Source organism: Tympanuchus pallidicinctus, unplaced genomic scaffold (genome assembly GCF_026119805.1).
Source record: "Tympanuchus pallidicinctus isolate F22 unplaced genomic scaffold, pur_lepc_1.0 scaffold5, whole genome shotgun sequence".
Lineage (NCBI taxonomy): Eukaryota > Metazoa > Chordata > Aves > Galliformes > Phasianidae > Tympanuchus > Tympanuchus pallidicinctus.
In genome coordinates, this window is record NW_026294769.1 from 43,024,576 (window position 1) to 43,042,399 (window position 17,824).

The 17,824-nt window shown below is 39.8% G+C and overlaps 2 protein-coding genes across 9 annotated transcripts in view; both read left to right on the plus strand.

Annotated features, from left to right (window-relative positions):
• SGK3 (serum/glucocorticoid regulated kinase family member 3) overlaps positions 1-5,969 on the plus strand; it is a 55,852-nt gene extending 49,883 nt beyond the window's left edge. For 7 of the 8 annotated variants that reach the window (XM_052703688.1, XM_052703683.1, XM_052703687.1 and 4 more), the window contains 4 exons: positions 1,425-1,520; positions 2,262-2,417; positions 3,693-3,782; positions 4,576-5,969. In XM_052703688.1, coding sequence (XP_052559648.1) covers positions 1,425-1,520; positions 2,262-2,417; positions 3,693-3,782; positions 4,576-4,746 — 513 coding nt within the window. In that variant the 3' untranslated portion in view covers positions 4,747-5,969. Of the gene's footprint in view, positions 1-1,424; positions 1,521-2,261; positions 2,418-3,692; positions 3,783-4,559 lie in introns of all 8 variants that reach the window. The other variant, XM_052703690.1, reaches the window with a different exon arrangement.
• A 128-nt stretch (positions 5,970-6,097) lies between these two features.
• On the plus strand, positions 6,098-17,185 carry MCMDC2 (minichromosome maintenance domain containing 2). The gene is given in 18 exon segments (XM_052703692.1): positions 6,098-7,425; positions 7,428-7,489; positions 7,491-7,575; positions 7,684-7,767; positions 8,593-8,727; positions 8,814-8,944; positions 9,041-9,100; positions 9,431-9,626; positions 10,205-10,327; positions 10,643-10,750; positions 11,921-12,049; positions 12,564-12,795; positions 13,903-14,108; positions 14,564-14,730; positions 15,052-15,228; positions 15,739-15,881; positions 16,303-16,412; positions 16,889-17,185. Coding segments are annotated over 18 exon segments (2,385 nt in total). The 5' UTR covers positions 6,098-7,355; the 3' UTR covers positions 17,056-17,185.
• The last annotated feature ends 639 nt before the right edge of the window (positions 17,186-17,824 follow it).

A 17,824-nucleotide genomic window follows, 5' to 3' on the forward strand; every position in this document is an offset into this window, starting at 1 on the left:
CAATCCTTTTCACATACTATTTCTTCCCATGTGTCTGACTAGAAGTAAGACAGTTGGCTTGTGTAACAGCTGTCACAGATTTGCCAATAGGAATCTATGTACTGTATCCTGCCATTAATTTTTAGTAAGTTTAGAAGCACTTTGTATCTTTGAGACATGAACAAATTTTGTGTGTGGGAGAAGCTTTGAACTTACTGACTCTATTGTCTTCTTTTTACTAAGAAAAATGGACTGGAAAACTCAGAATCTGGAAGTCTTAAAAATGTATGAGGTATTCACCTAGATGTCAAGAGCAGTGGCTTTGATATTTTGATAAAATACACTTCAAATTACAGGAAAGGCCTTTGAAAGCAGTAAAGGATGGGTGAGGGATAATGTACTGAAACATTTGAACTCAAAAGGGAAAAAATAAAAGGGCAACATGTGACAACTTATCCTAGCTATCATTAGAGTAGGAATTTACATGGTAATCTGAGCTGAAATAGCATTTGTTGGATTGTTTTGGAAAGCACAGTGTATATAAAACAGTGATGGTTTTGGAGTTGTTGGAGGACAATCTATGAGATTTTGGAGATGTTCAAGACCTGCCTGGATGCCTACCTGTGCGACCTGCTGTAGGGACCCTGCTTTGGCAGGGGGGTTGGACTCGATGATCTCTGGAGGTCCCTTCTAACCCCTACAATTCTGTGATTCTGTGATTTTTGTCCCATGCTCAGAAGTGTGGACTTTGTGCTTATCGTGGATTTGCATGAACTGCAGCGTAACAGGATGCTTAATTTCAGCTCTTTAAAATACCAAGACTAAACACAGCAACTGAATATTAGTCTTTACGTGCCAAGATTTAGGTTAAAATCTTTCACAATCCTGTGAAAAGTGTAATGATATTGTCTGTGTTTCTCAACACTGAGTTGAATGACTTAGTTCCAACTCACTATGCAGAAAGTTATGAAAAATTAGGAAAGTTAGTTCAAAATGCTCTGCTGCTTTTCATGCTTTCTGTAGGGTTATCTATAGACGAATGAGGTACAGAGCACTCGAGCATACAAAAGTTTGAGAAATGCTGACACCATTGAACAGTGACTTACCGCCTCATTACAAATGGTACCTGCCTTGTCCATTAACAAATAGATCTATTTTGTACATTAAATGTCAGAAGGTGGATACCAGTGAGCAATCTTGTGTTCTGAGAGAAGGCTTTAGAAACCGTGTGTGCGCTGTGCAGGGGCGACTGAGATGACAAGGATCCAGCCACAGTAATTCTATACTACATGTCCACAACAAATAGCCTTGTACTGTGAAATGCCTTTGCTTGTACTATGGTGTTAGTGAGTTAGATTTCTTCTGAAACTATGACTAAAACCTAAAAACCCAGATTTTATCATTGCTATCCTAATGCACTGCTTTTTTTTTTATTTCGTTTTTAGTATCTCGCACCAGAAGTTATTAAAAAGCAGCCCTATGACAACACAGTAGACTGGTGGTGCCTTGGTGCAGTTCTTTATGAAATGCTTTATGGACTGGTATGTATTTAATATAGGTGGGAAAGTGCCATTAAGGATGCTAACTTTTTGTAGAGCATTGAAGTACTCTACTTCAGTGGATGAATGATTTGTTTTAACATAGCATCTCTTTTTCTCTTTGGGATTTGGCATTGCCTCTCAATGTCTAAACTTCTGCTTTCCACTGAACTTCTGGACGTCGGCTAAAGACAAACAGTGATAACTAGAGAGATGTTGAAGTAAATAGAATCAACAGCAATAGCACCCAATAAATTAAAACATGTATTTTGGCTTGGGTCTTCCAGGATTTCTCCTAGTTCTTCTGCTTCTTGATACAATATTAAAAGAAAAAAAATCTTACTATACTAATTCCGTCATCTGTAATCACTCTAATAATAATCTGTTCTGTTACCTTTCTTTCTAGTGTTATATGCATCTGGATATTAAGTAGGGAAATAGATTTCTTTTCCCACTCTCATTCTTTCCAGGCAAGCACAGTGGGAGCTTTGAATCTTGGTGGCATCTGCAGTTACGTTACCTGTGAGTGTGAGAACATGTTATGGAAAGAGGAGGTGGCAGGGGGAAGATATCAAGCATGGAGAGCTGGCTGTGTGAATGACTGAATTAGAAGTTAGCTGTGTCTTAAGGTTTCTTCCTTCACTCTTAGTAGTTTGCTTCTTACAGATTTGGTTGTTGGTCCATGCATGTGAAACAAAATGCTGATGTAGCTTTGGATTAATGCGTAACATTTGGGTTTTTTAGCCTCCTTTTTACTGCCGTGACGTTGCTGAGATGTATGAGAATATTCTTCACAAGCCCCTGGTCTTGCGTCCAGGAATCAGTCTCACAGCCTGGTCCATTCTGGAGGAACTTTTGGAGAAAGATCGGCAAAGCAGACTTGGAGCAAGGGAAGATTTTGTATGTAATCTCCTAATTTATCAAGCTCTTCTTCATTTAAATAGGCACGAATAAATCTGAGTGCATCATACAAGTTTAATAGCAGGAGACAGAAAATGCATTTCCATGTATCTGTCCCTGTTTGGTTTTTTTTCTTTTTTCTTCTTTAAAAATATCAGTTTTGGTCATCAAGTCCTGAAAGATGTTTGGAATAGGAAGGGGGTAATTGTTGTGGGATACAGTATTTTTAGCTTGGTTGGTGTCAAACCAGTCAGCAGGGAAACAATTCCCGGCATAGTAATTGCTAAGGTTGGTTAGTTAGTTAATCTAGGAAATAATCAAACAAAAAGGTGATTTTCTGGTAATATCAGTTTACCTGACTACATAAAAAGGTGTTCCTCAAACACAGAATAGAACAGTACTGTACAAGTAGCAGCTTTTTCTTTTTTTTTTCCTCAGACTTAAAATCATAGTAAATGTTTTCCCAGTACAGCCGTGAATTTTATTTTGTTTTACTTGCAAAAAGATGTTGCTAGGAAGCACAGACGACTTCAGAAATGTACAGTGAGGAATAATCTAGAAAGACTTGTGAAAGCACTAGATGTGCTTCCATCCATGGATCGTGAGTCTTCTGATTGCAGCCTTAATGTTAGGTAGTGTGTTGACCTCATCATAGAACGGCTTAGGTTCAGAGGGACATTAAAGACCATCCAGTTCCAATGTCGTGGGCAGGGTTGCCAGCCACTGGACCGGGCTGCCCAGGGCTCCATCTAGTCTGCCCTTGAGCACCTCAAGAGATGATGCATCCGTAAGTTGCCTGGGCAACCTGTTCCAGCACCTCATTGCTCGCTGAGTAAAAGTTTCCTGCTAACATCCAACCTAAATCTCCTCTCTTTTATTTCAAAGCCATTTCTTTTTGTCCCTATCATCTTTTTGTACACTATCAGACAGTGTAAAAAGTAGTTCCCCCTTCTGTTAATAAGTCTCCTCCCCAAATACTAGAAGGCCACAATGAGGACTCTCCAGGGCCTTCTCCAAGCTGAACAGCTTATCTTTGTGGGAGAGGTGCTCCACCTTGTGATTGATTTTTAAGCCTTAAAAGCAGCAAACAGGCTTTTAAAAGGAAACTAGTTTGTAGAGGCAGGCTAATTTTAATTCTCTTTTTGCCAGCTACAGCTTTTATTGAAAAATAAACTGTAAATGCAGAACTTGACCTCTTTAGGTTTTGTTTGTGCATTTACTGTGATGCATGGGATGGATTTCTGAAACATCTGTGATTTCTATTCTTTACTGCAGCTTGAAATTCAAAAGCACCCATTCTTTGAATCTCTCAGCTGGACTGACCTACTACAGAAGAAGATTCCACCACCATTTAATCCTAACGTGGTAGGTGCTGTTTTAGTTCCTAGCTACCAAATTTGTGCCTGTGCAGGCTCCTCTATTTGGAAAGAATACGCGTGTATCAGAGTGGATGGGAACCTCCTAGTGCTGACTGCGCTTTGGAGCAGTGACATTTCTGAGCAGCAATGCTGCCTTTTTGACTAAAAACTCACTTTGACACATCACTGTTTCCTCTGCTTTTTTTCCCATCAAAGAGCTCACAGTTTTTTATGGTGTCTGAAGACCAAAGAATTTACAGCTTCTTTTAAATAAGCCTCTTTCAAATTACGAAGACTATTTTTATAAGCCTTAGTTGCAGCCCTACTCCTGTTCATCTTCCTAGTGGTTTACATCTGCTTGATGAAGAAACCTTTGCTGTCTTGTTTCTTCTCTCTGTAACTGAATGTTACTGTGCTTTAGTTGTTAGGTCCCTTACTGCAGATGTGACTCTATAGTAGCTACTGTTGATGCTGGAATGTAACAGTTTTATATTATTGATGGAAAAGGGAGAAAGATAACTGTACGTAGTTATACAGTTTTTATTTCATTTTTTTTTTTCTCTAACAGTCAATTAAGAAAGAAAATATTTCTTACTATTTCTTACGTTTATTGTGTCATAAATGTTGTGTAGCTCTTGGCCTGATCCCTGGCCCAGAAAAAAACTAGCAGGCTTCTAATAAATGCTTTCAGGGATGCTGTGGTGGTTTTCCTTAGGCTTTATATACTTAAATAGGAAAGAATAGTACAATTTAAAAAATACAGAATTAATGTGAGAAATGATAGATCTTCTGTTTTCTAGGTTGGCCCGGATGATATTGGGAATTTTGATGCGGTGTTTACAGAAGAAATGGTCCCATATTCAGTTTGCATCTCTTCTGATTACAGCATTGTTAATGCCAGTGTCCTAGAAGCAGACGATGCGTTTGTTGGGTTTTCTTACGCGCCACCTTCTGAAGATATGTTTTCCTAGGAAGTTAGAAGCCAACGCTGTTTTGGGAGTCTTGGGATGAACTGAAACATTAAGAACACATTCCAAATTAGTGTAACTAGTGCCTCATTTTGTATATAGATTTGTAACCTATGAAGAAACGTTCTCTGCTGTATAGAAGGAATTTGGGCATTTTCGGATGGCTTTCTTTGGGATTTGAACTGTTTATTCCTGCTGCAGAAAATATTTTTTAAAAAACGTTAAGTAACATTCTCTACATTAACGTATTTTTTTAAGCAAAAACACTGACTGTTCCCATCAGTCCCTTCAGGTTTACATTCGTACATATCTAAGATAATGCCGCACAAGCAGCAGCGTATTAATGAATTTATAAATGCCTTTGTACCTATTTACAGTGACTTTGTGCTTGAATTGTAACTATGCAAATTATCTTTTGTATATCCTGGTTTAAAAAAGGTAAATGTTTTTTTCCCTGTTATATTGGTATGAACTTTGTTAACCTGTCTGCACTTAAATGAAGATTTAACTTAAGACTGAGATGCTTGGAGGATTTACGTAGAATGAAAAATCGGGTATGTAAAACTAGATTGCCACTTTTGTGTCTGCTGGAGTACCTGCATCTCTGAACTGGATTATTTGCAGTATGCAGGATTACTCAAAGCAAGGATGGAACAAATTAGCCATTCATTTGTTAACTTCACTGATCACGAATTCTACCTTTTTTCCTCCTTGGGATAAATGTGTCTGTATTTCAACTGCATTAAAAATATTTTTGATTAAAACTCTGCTTTTCCAAAGATATAATACGCAATAATCAGTGCTCCTTTGAAAGGCTATCTTACTTTAACCTTCCTGTGGTGATGGTGAGGGGATCACGCCAAACATTTAATACTTTTCTCACTGATTTATATTTGGAAGCACCAATATGTTCCAAATCACTGGTATTTCAACATGCATAGCTACTTGTCTTTGTGTCCCATTTTTAAATCTTCACTTGACATTTGAGGGGGAAAAAAAAAAAAGGTAAATTGTGCTTATAATTTTAGAAATGTGAAAAGTTAATGTATTTCTGATAACATACATGTGTATGGAGAAACTGATCGTTCTGATCGACTTCTGTGTAAGGAAAACTTTTAACAATGCAAAAACTGCTGTTAGTGCGTAAAAGCTTATCATGGCAGGTAGTAGTATTATTATGTATATCACCTGTAAATAACAACTTATTTTTGTCTGTTCCTTCATAATCATTCTGTGGTGTGTTTGGTGTTTTGGCTTGGTTTTGTTATTCATAAATACATTCAGTTGAAAGCCTTGGTTTGAGGGAAGTCTGATAGGGCACAGTAAGCAGCCAGAGTCCTGAGGGAGCTGGCTGATATCACTGAGCTGCTCTCAATGATATGTGAGAAGTCATGGTGGTCAGGTGAAGTCCTTGGTGACTGGAAAAAAAAGGCAGTGTAGCATTGCCTTCTTAAGAACGGTAAACAGGATGACCCAGGGAACTATCAACCTGTCAGCAAAATTGTAATTATTCTTGAAATTAATGATGTCAGCAGCAAAGCATTAGACAAGTAGAAGCTAAACCAGGATTGTTTGCTTTTTTTTCATTCTTTCACGTAATGCCTAAGTAATGCTGAGTAGCTGCTGTGTGAGGTGTGGGAAGGAGTCGCTGAGTAAAGCAAGTAGGAATTAACGCTGGCATGGGAAGAAGGAAGGAACTGTGTCGTTTGTGGGAGGGGACTGGTGGCTCTGTGCTCATTTCCTGTCCTTTCACAGTGAAGTTTTGAGAAGTTTGAAACAGCTACACAGCTGTTCAGGACAGCCAGTGACTTACATGAATTGCAGTTGTAATCATTTGGCAGCAAAGTACGTCTTTCTAATGGGCTAGAAGGCAGAAATTGTTGCAGTATGGTATATTCTGCACCCTTTCATTTTCTGTCCTTTCAGAAATGGCTGTAACTAGCTTCCTGACCACGTGTGGGCTCTCGTCTCTCCCCTCTTTATTGGGGTTTCTTCCTTACGGCTTTTTGGTGTGAATGTGTTCCTTTTCACGGGGAATGCTCTGCTCTGTTATTCCTTCCATTCTCTTCCATGTCGTGAAGTGCCCCAGTCAGATCAGGACCGCCAAAGGCGGAGCAGCAGACCCTTCCATACTTCCATAGATCAGCGCTCTTGTTCCGCTTGTCTTTGCATTTCGTGACGATACTTCTCATAGTAAGATGGTGAAAGTGGGGCGGGCCCTTCACAAACCCTGAGTTGAGAAGTAAAATCTCAAATGGTGGTGGTAAATCCGAGGCAGGAGAGCCTACGTGGGAACCGCGGTGGCATTCCCTTCCCGTTGCGGCGGGTTCTTGAGAAGGGGAGGTGCCGTCTGTGACTGATGGAGGAGCGTTAGGACTGACCGCGCGGCGCCGCGTTTCCCCTCATGAAGCGGCGGGGCTCCTGAGGGGCCGCCTGGTGCTGCCGCCGAACTGCCCGAGCCCGCCAGCGGGCGGCGAGAGCGGCAAAAGCTTTGGCGCGTGGCGAAGGGAAGCCCTGGGCTGAGAGGAAGGGTGGTAGCGATGATGAGGCAGCTGGGAGCGATGGAGGTGTTAGGCGCGGTGCCGTGAGGCAGCGGAGTGCGACCGTGGGGGATGCGGTGGTTTGTGAGAGGCCGCGCTTGGCTCTGTGAAACTCAGGGAGCGGCGGCGTGTGGAGAACGCCGGGGCCGTGGTGCGGGCTGTCCTCAGGCTGTCCTCGCTGTGCTGCGTGTCTCTGCTTTGCGGCCGCAGAGCACGGCGCAGAGTGACCTCAGGGCGGTGGGGGAAAGGAGAGGCTGTGGTTTCAGCTGGACTTTAATCTCTTCTTGTAAAAGGTTTGAAGGGGTGGAACGGTAGTTGCATGGGATTCATCCTAAAGAAACTGAAAAATAAATCCTAATGTAAGTTCTCCTTCAATTTGTGCATAAAATGTGATGCTTCGGGCCAGTAGGACGCATCTTCCAGCCCACCCACAGCATACAACTGACAAGAAGTTCTCTGCTGCTGCCATACAGGTGCACCTCAGGTACCCTGTTCTCTCCACATCTGACTGCCCTCCAAACCGACTTCTGTGACCTCCCGCCATGAATCGTTCGTAAATGAAGAGCTTTAGTTTCTCTTCAGCCTCTTAATGCTGTGTTTTGTCCTATGCCAGGTGTTTCATATCGGTTACCTTTAGAAAAGAGAGATGATAATTTGTAAAATAAAGTCTGTGTGAACATTGAAAGATCATAGAATCAAAGAATCCTTAGAGTTTAGAAAGGGCCTCTAAAGGTCATCCAGTCCAGCTCCCTTGCAACAAACAGAGACATCAGATGTGTGTATACAAAGTGCCACATTTTGGCCTTAGTAGTTCTCCCTCTAAGTTCATAAGAGAAGTTCTGAGATTTACTCTGAAAATGCTCTGAAAATACGTGAACAGTATGCAATAAAAACAACGCTGAAGAGTATGGTCACCTTCTAGACCAACTCTGTGGTCTTGAAAGTTTTATCTACAGGAATAAGAATTGATCACCTGTGCATTCTGATGTTTGCAAGATCTACACCTTAAATGGATGCTACAGGAGGTGACAGCAAACAAGGAAAATGTAATTTAAGAAATAAATGATTCCTCCGTTTCATGTTTTCAACAACTGTGACAGCCTTCATAGCTCTCTATATATGTCTCACTTTAGCTCCAATGACTGGGGGGAGGTAAGGAGAGGAGGGGCTAAATGCTGCCTTTAATTTTGATGGGTCAGGGGTTGGGTGGTGCAATAATTCAGTAATAAGAGGAATAGTAAGCATTTTAGGAATTCATTGTTATTGTAGCACGGCCAATTCTGAACTAATTCTTTCCAGCTTATTCCAGAATTCTCATTAAGAGTCCAAAGATCTTTTTGGAAGATGCACAAAGAGATACAGAAAATGAAGGAAATTATCCTTATTTACCTTGACCGAAGTGGTGGCCTTGAGAAATTTGTGCACGATTGCAAAAAATACAACGGTATTGCTCACTCAGTATTTTGTTAACATTGGTAAGTATTGTTAAGCAAACCTCTGTAATATTTAAGACCGTTTTTGCTCCTGCAGACTCAAAACAAAGTTATGCTGTGTATCGTTTCGTTATTTCAATAAACCCTTCTGATGTTGCTGAATTGGATGCAACTCTTGGAAACTACATTCTTCATAGGCCCATGAAAGCTGCAGGGATTTTTCAGTCAGTAAGTTTATAGTTGTGGTCAGGGCTGACAAAGAATAATCCTTTTCTATTTTAACTAGATTTTCCTTTCTAAAGTGAAGTTATTTTTCAATTACAGGTATGTTTCATAGCTATTAAGACATTATCATTAATTGAACAGTTACAGACGGAGGCCCAAGTGAGTCTACACTGTTTCCCCAGTTAGATCTTAAATCTTTTAAGTCTGGTGAAGTATTAGCAAAGATTATTTTTTGTATTAATTTTTCAGCCTTTATATTCCCTTTGGTTGTATTATCCTTTGTACAAAGTGCAAGTCTCACCTCAACATATTGCAAGAATCCTGGCATAAATGATTGTTTTTCCACTTGATACGTTTCTTTTTCTTTTCCTAAAAGCTATTTATACACCATGTTGCATTTCTTCATGTAAGTACATTGAATTTATGAACAGCATTTTAATATATTTAATCTAAATATTTTTATTTCAATGTCATCGTGTCTCTTGTTAGATAAGCATACTGCTGAAACCAACACATTTACCACCATTACCGAGTTATGTTCTCAGTCTTTCTGCATTTCCATTTAATTACACATCTAAGAGATTTTATATGTCTGAAGGAATAGTGATTGCAATGGGAACTGTCACAAAATACACTCAAGGAGCAAGATTTCTTTGCACTGGGGAAACCTGTCCATTCTCTGAAGGTAGTAGTAGAAGAAATTAATATTATTTCATAGAACTGTAGTGTCACCAAGGTTGGAAAAGACCTCCAAGATCGTACAGTCCAACCATCCACCTGCCACCAACATCTCCCCACTCAGCCACGTCCCTCAGTACAACATCTGAATGTTTCTTAAACACCTCCAGGCACGGTGACTCCACCACCTCCCCGGGCAGCCCGTTCAGTGTCTGAAGAGCTCTTTAATAATTTAGATAACTCACCAAATTGAAAACCTATCGTGAGAGTCCTTTTCCTACGCAGTCTTTATGAGCGCGTGTCTTTGTGAAGGCGCGTATATACAGCACGTGTCTGTCCGGTGTCATTCCCACACGACGCAGAATAGCGGCACTCCGCTGCTGGGAGTCAGGCCCTGCAGTCGCGGTGCGGAATGTGCGATGGGGGCACGGCGCCATCTGGCGGCCAATGTTCGGGAAACACGCTTGTGAATTCGGAATTTCCTTGCCCAGTTTTTAGTTACTTCTGTGTTTAACGTGAAATGCAGAATGAAAACCGTGCTCTCATTATAAATGTTTACTAAACTTTTTTTTTTTTCTTTTTCAGGGTTTAGGTACATAAGGGTGCATCTGCCTGGAGCTACAGAATCTGCCACAGTGAGGAATGACTTTGTGTGCAGTTTGTGTTCTTCACCACTGCAGGAAGATATGAAATTCAGAGTACTTGGTGGTAGGAACTGTGTAGTTTTATTTCTGGGTCTGTTATTCCCCTACTGCTGATACACAGTACATAAACAAAAATGGCTGTGGGGATAACAGCCCCAAAAGATAGCAGTCGTCCTAGAATCATAGAATGGTTTGGGTTGGAAGAGACCTTTAAGATCATGTAGATCTAACCCCCCTGTTTTAGGCAGGGACACCTCCCTCTAGTCCAGGTTGCTCAAAGCCCCATCCAGCCTGGCCTCCTAGAGAGAAGAAAAAGAAAAAAAAGAAAAAAGCTTGGTTTTCAGGACAAATAACCTTCTCCTTGCCTTTTTTCTGAAAGATAAACAGATAGTTGAAATGATTGATGCCAAAGTTCTTCGTGCTTTAAAAGGATATTCCGACCATAAATCGCATTTTAGGATTCAGACTTTTACAGTTTTCTTGAGAGGTATGCTGAGTTTCAATTCTAAGACTTGCTAAAAATATTTTAGAAACGAATTGTGACAATTATCTGCATTTCCTTACAGGTTCATTTCTCTGAATAAACTGATGAACGTCATGATAATTTATATTGAGGTTCTTTCTCTAAAAAAAATTAGGGGGGGAGAGGAAGAGGGGTCGTCACCTGCCTAATGCAGGCACAAATGATTGCAGAGAATAATATATAGCTGTGGTGTTCACTTCTGTCTTCATTTAAGCAAGATCCCCTGGCCAGCTCTGCTGCATTACATTCTAGCTTGTTTTTTCCTCCTCTCTACTTCCTTTGGTCCTGCTGTTTTGCACCCATTTCATGTGTTTTTGACATCCTTCCTCAATCTAGCTGGTTTCCGGATTCAATCAGGATTTTTGGCTTCTACTACCACTGCTTTCCACTGGAAACATTAAATGATTTCTAATGCGAGTACCCGACTAAATCACAATTCATCACCATATTTCCAATAATGTTATCTGATACCCAGTGTCTATGGAATCATACAGCTCATCTCTTGAAAACTCACAATAGCTCCAAGATGATGAGATACAACGGCAGCGCTGCACGTACTGTTATGTTGGTGTGATGCTGTGAATTGTGCAAGTACTGAAATTCTCCTGGCTTCAGTGAGCAGTGCAGTTAGACAGGATCTTACAGGCTGAGATTCACACTTGGTTGGAACACAGCTCTCACTTCTGAAAACTAAACGTGACTTCTGAATAAAGTGCACAGAACTACAGAGCTTCCCAAAGCTGTGTGTGTATCTTTTTGAAATCTTTGCAATTTGTCATGTGTAATGTGGTCACTTTTTTTGTGGTTTTTTTTTTTTTTCCTGTCATGTTTATAGGACAGTAACTAACAATGGTGGAACCACAAGCTTTGGAATATACTTGCAAACAGCTGTCCATTTTCTTTTCAGTGCAGAACCAAGTGAATCATTCATTTTCTTTATCAGGAATTTACTTCTCCTCACCCACTCTCCTTCCTTACTCCACAATGGTAAACCTGGATTCCAACTGTTGTTTTCAGCAATTACGTGTGAGAAATGAAAGCAGTTTAGAAAAGCTGACTGTGTCTTTAACACTTTTTTTTTTTCTTAGCTAAAACATCTTCAGGTCTCCCCCACGTTTTGTTTTTCATTTCCAGATGAACTGGCCAATAGAATGACAATAGGAAACCACTACAAGATCATAGGAATTCCAGCTTGTGTACAAAATGGCCCACAAGCTACAGCATTTATAGAAGTCAGTAGTGTAGAGCTCTGTAAACCAAATGGTAAGGAAGTTCCAATTAGAATTGACTTAAAATTTTGAAAAGCATTTTTTTTTCTGCAAAATCTTGAGAACTTTTTGTTATCTAGAAGCCTGGATTGCAAAACCACGGTGGGACTTTCCTCTAACTGGGAATGGGTTCAGTCAGCCAGCTGAGAACGTCTCTCCCCCACTTCTCTTTGCATGCATTGGGAAGTGACATAATTATTTACTGCAGTTCTTCAGCTTCCCTTTCCCAATTTCCCTTGTCACTTGTAAGCTTGGGAATCATGTGTGACACTGACCCAATATTTTTATTTCTTATTCCTTTCTTATCCCATTGGTTTTAGTAGATCGTGTCTGCGGCCTTTAGAGCAGTAAAATTAATAGCTGGCTGCTGTTTACATTCTGAATTTGTGTTTAATGCATAAATATCTGTTCTTTGTAATCTTTTGTATAAAGACTCGAATGGCAATGTATTCTAATGTACCTGCACTGCTCTGTTAAGTGCTTGTTAATCTCTATTTTGTTTCACTTAGGTCCTTCTTTCATCGGTGAAAATTTCAAGTATCTACTCTCACTGACCTCAAGTTCATGCTGGAGGTTTACAGCCACGCTTGCCAATATTTTTGCTTCTCAAGTTGTTCCACCAGGCACTTACAACACTCTTAAATTGGCAATATTACTGAGTTTGGTACAGACGTGTGAAATAGAAAATGCAGATTACCTCGATCTACTGATTGTGACAAGTGACACTCTAATAATTGATAGGTAAAGAGATTCCTTCACTCTTTTTATTTTTATTGTTTTAAGACAATAGGATTGGCCCTACATCAAAAGCAAGAGATGAGGCTTAAAAGGCATATAAAGGGTTCTGACTTGCTAAACAATAACCGTGAAACATCTCTGTTTCAAATGATGTATATAGGATTGCAGCTAATAAATACCCCTAACAGTCTCATAATGATCTCTGTAAGCTTTTAAGACAGGCACTGTTTAGCAGAGGTCAAACTAAACCTTTTTCTAAAATCAAAACTAAGGTTGCCCCAAAAGCTGGTGATTATGAAAGTGAAGTTGTCTGCTTCTCACATCTTTTGTCACTTTAAGCCTTTCCATCGCTAGCTTCCCAGCTACCTTAATTTTCAGTTATGTCCTGGCTTGCCTGGGGCAGAGTTACTTCAGAGAAGCTTACGTGGGGGTGAAGTACAGTTGATGATGGCCAGCTGGCTCCAGAAGGCTTTTGGTCACAGCTTATGCTATGCACACAGTATTCTGTTATCATTAACCTATTTTAATCAATAATTTTATGCCATTTCTTAATATGAGAAGAAATCATGCTTTAACATCTTAAAATCATATGGAGCCTTTGACTGCGGGCCCAAGCAGTGTGTAACTGTGTGCCAAGGAATATAGTGCAGGGGAGTTAAAAAAAAATAAAAAATTGAGCACTCTCCTTTCTCAAAAAGAATTGGGGATGTAACCCAGTGGCTGCAGCCTAGAAGTTACCAGCCTCTTCTTTTTTCCCCCGATGGCCAAGAGAATTAAGAATCCTCTGCCTTCCCCTAGAACAGGAGTAGGCATTAATGGTATGGGGTTACGTTTGGGGACTTCTTTGATTTCCTAGGTATTACTTCTGTTACAAGCCATGGTTTGCCTCATGTTAAAACCATCAGAAATGCAGTCCTCCTGGGGCTTAGATTTCTGTATTTGTACTGAAGTGTACTTCACACATGTAGTCTTGACAGTGGTTTAAATTTGTTGTTGTTTAAAGGTAGATCTTGATATATCTATCACTACCACATGTTAAGAATAGAGTTAATTTAGAAAAACTGAGCAATGTTTGGACAGCTTACCACTGACAATTATTTAATCCTCTAGGCTTCTGAATTACAGCCTGTGTCTCCTGCCTCGTGGCATACGCCACCCATCCTCTAGTGACATCTTTCCTGCTGTGTCCAAAGATAAACATGGAACTGGAAGTGCTAGTATTCAAGCTTGCAGTGCTCTGCTGGCTCAGGGTGGTATCTGTTACATAGGAGACTTCTCTGCATACAAAAAGGATAAACTCGAACTCCTGCAATCCGGTAATTTCATATCTACTAACAAATGAGGGGACAGAATGAAACAAACATGTAACGCCTCAGCTAGGTCTGTTCCTCACCTTATGGCCCTCAAATGCTTGGAAAATATCAGCTATTTTTAACAAGTCTGAAAGAAATGAGGTTAAAAATGGCAAAATCTATAAGCTTCCATTTGCTATACAGGCTCCAGCAGAGGGATCCATTTATTGGCAAAACAAGCACTACAGTGAGGTGGAATGAGAAGCGCATTCATCAGGCTTGCAGGATTTGTGATCTAGCCTTTAACGGATTTAGGCACTCACACACTCAGTCCTCAAAACTGGTGGTGTGGAAGTGCCAAAACTTAAGACAAATTCAGTGAAATAAAATAATGACTCTTTTGGGCTACTGTGCTTGGAACTAGGATTTATAGTCAAACTGTATCAATCACATCGCTGATGTTTATTGTCCTCTCCTAGTGCTAGAGAGCAGGACGACAACGCTGTTCATTCCTGGGAAGAAGTATGGAGAAGAGGCTGACCAACAAGTGACTATTTCAATTCAGACCAACTTCTGGTCTTATGTAGATGTGGGTTCTTCCCCAAAGAAACAGACAGCAAGGGACAGCTTTTTAATTGGGCAGATGGTAAAGCAACTGACAATTATTTCTGGTTATTGTTATTTCAGCTTGGGAAATAATGAAAACAAACAGCTTAAGTGACTTTAAATCAAGTATCTTCTAAAATGAGCTAGCTTTCCCCAAAGTAAATGCCATTTATTTTATTCACAATAGCTTTTGACAACTACTACTGAAACAATTGTGTTACTTATATTATAGATAACTCATTAGCTATTTTTGCACCCTTTGGCATATGGATACTGAATATTACAGACTGAAAAAATTGCAGTGTTTCTAATAGTCAAAATTCCATAATAATTTGTTTTCTTCTCTGGAACTTCTCTTCAGGACCTGAGTTTGATTCCACCTAATCTTTTAGATGTTTTTGGGCTGTTGATATACAATGAATTTCCTTCGTGTCAGCTGTCTTTTCCTGTAGTGCATCATGTCTTGCAAAAAGCCATTAATCCTGAAGCCATGCTGTACAGAGTCTCACAGCAGTTCAGAACACAGGATTATGAAGAGGTAGTTATTATCTAATAATTTAGCAATGCATTATGCTTTTAACAAGAACAATTTACAGTCATAAAACTTAGTGTAAAATACTTGACTAGTTAGTACTGAACTAGTATTAGATCTGGAGGCTGGCAGCCCTGTTTTAGGCAGGGGGGTTGAAGCTTCATGATCCTTGAGATCCCTTCCATCCCAAGCCATTCTCTGATTCTATAAAAAGTTAATATTTCATTCTAAAGAAACTGTCAGTATTTCTAATACAGTTAACTTGCAATAGGGAACCTGCTTTAGCAGGTTCATCTTCCTTCAAATCCCTGTAATTCTGTAACAGGTAATTCAGCCCAGTATCTAAAATCTACCCTTATGCATAGCTGAACAGTGACAAGCTTTTTACAAAAATTGATGGTGAAATACACTGTTCTACCTCTCTTACTACGCCAGTATGTTAAAAGGTATGAAAAAAAAGGTGTATTATTTATTTCCCACAGTTAAATGTTTAAAATTCTTTTACCTTCTCTCTAGTTTATTTCATTCGCAAAGAATCTTCATGTCCAACTGAGTTCTGAAGCAGAAAACCTCATTCAGGGCTACTATCTTGCAAGTCGTAGAGTGAGGAGAGATTCTTTGCGTGGATCAAAATTATCAGCACCTGCACTAAAAATCCTGTATGTCCAATGCTCATCGCAACACATCTATCTCAGTTTCCAATAGAAACTGCTAACCAGCTCAATTTATTAAGTAAAAATGCAGACATTGTTTGAGTTTGGAAGAGTTCAAGTATAAAGAGTATCTTAACATTAATGAATACCACCTTATAGGATTGGTTTTAAAAAATGAACTATTTAAAGAATGAACTATTTCTTAGACTCGATGTTTCTTCAATTTTTTTTTTCCCATTAAAGCTGTTTAGAAAAATAAAAATGGGGTTTACATTTTCATAGCTTTCTCTTACATAAGTTTATTTTTAAAGCAAGAAGTACAGGGTTACCTCTTGATTTACAGAAATGCTTGCAACGGAAAAATATGCAATGTCTTCATTTCTGCAATTTTTTCAACCATTCTGACATGCTTACATTCATCTCTTAGGATTTCACTGTCCAAAGCTCATACTAAACTGAGTTTGAGGAAGAAAGTCCTTGAGGAAGACGCATTGATTGCCATCCTGTTGTTTGAGTCATCTCTTACCCTAAAATACGGTAAGGCAGTCTTTAGGCTTGGGTGTATCGTTTTCATGTTTTGTCAGTTTGAAAAAACTTACCTTAAGTCAGTTGCAGTAACAGAGGTATTTCATTTCAAGTGAAAGCTGAGATCTTTCAGGTGACTTTCCAGTGGTGTGCTTCAGTACTGTCCATAGTGAAGCCCCAAACAGCACCAAGCCTCTATCCTTACGATTGCACACTGGAGACACTGCTGCTGCTATAGCATCGGTCCGGGTTAAACCCTCGGCAGAACTCTTTCCCTGAAGAAAGGTTTTCATTATCATGTCACATTTGTTCACACACAAATTTGGCAGTGACAGAATCACTATGTAATACAGAAGTGCTAACTCACAAAATGAACTACTAAGTGATCTGCACGGCAGCTTATTTTTTTTTTTCCTCTCCACTCCTTAAAAATACTGGCCAAAGGTTGCCAAGCCTCCTAAGGCCTGAACTGATTTCTTTTTGCTTAGGTAAGTCAGCATTGTGCATAGAACCAAACGCAGTATTTCCATTCGACCTCAGTGATGAAAACAGCCTCCAACAGAGAGATATTTACCTACTGCAGTGCCACCATCAACTGCTTCAGTTTATTGGTGCATACAGCCCAGGGACTTACGTTAGCATTAATGAAGAATGAACTCTGCTGTGAGTCCGAAGCTTCTACTTCAGCTTTCTGGCACTGCAGTTACAGAAAAATAGACAACTGTTTTCAGTGCTATTTTGCAAAGAAATAAAGCATAGCTGATAGGATTTAGTTGAAGTTTCCTGGTAACTGATTTAACTGGATGAACACAGACAAGTTTTTAATAAGGTAACTAACATTTAAACCAAGAATGCAGAATACTGTATTTCATTTCAACTATGAACTGTACTTTTTCCTGTTGCTTTTTAAATGCATTATCCAGCAAGGAATAGTTTAAATACACTACAAAAAACAGTACTGATGTAAGACAACTTCAAGTTATTCATGTACTATATAATGTACTATAAATTTTAAGATTTATATCACCATACTGCTTCTTGCTTTATGTCTCAGTTTTACATTACAGCACCATCATATCAGCACAGGATGCAGGTAAGCTCCTGCAATCTGAAATAAAGTTTAGATAAGGACACTGGAGACAGGAGAGCAAAAAAAAATTATTAGTAGGCCCACCAGGGAGGAGGCAGCTCAAGGAGTTCCAGCCTAACTGCCTCATTGCAAAAATGAGTGTGAAGACTGATACAGTGGGTACGCTGTTCTAAGTAGGGCCTTCTCTTGCTGCTTCCAGCTTCTCTTGCTGGGATCCTGGGCTCCATCAGGAGAGGGGTGGTCAGCAGGGAGAGGGAGGTGATTGTCCCTCTCTACTCGGCTCTTGTGAGGCCCCACCTGGAGTACTGTGTCCAGGTGTGGAGCCCTCAGTACA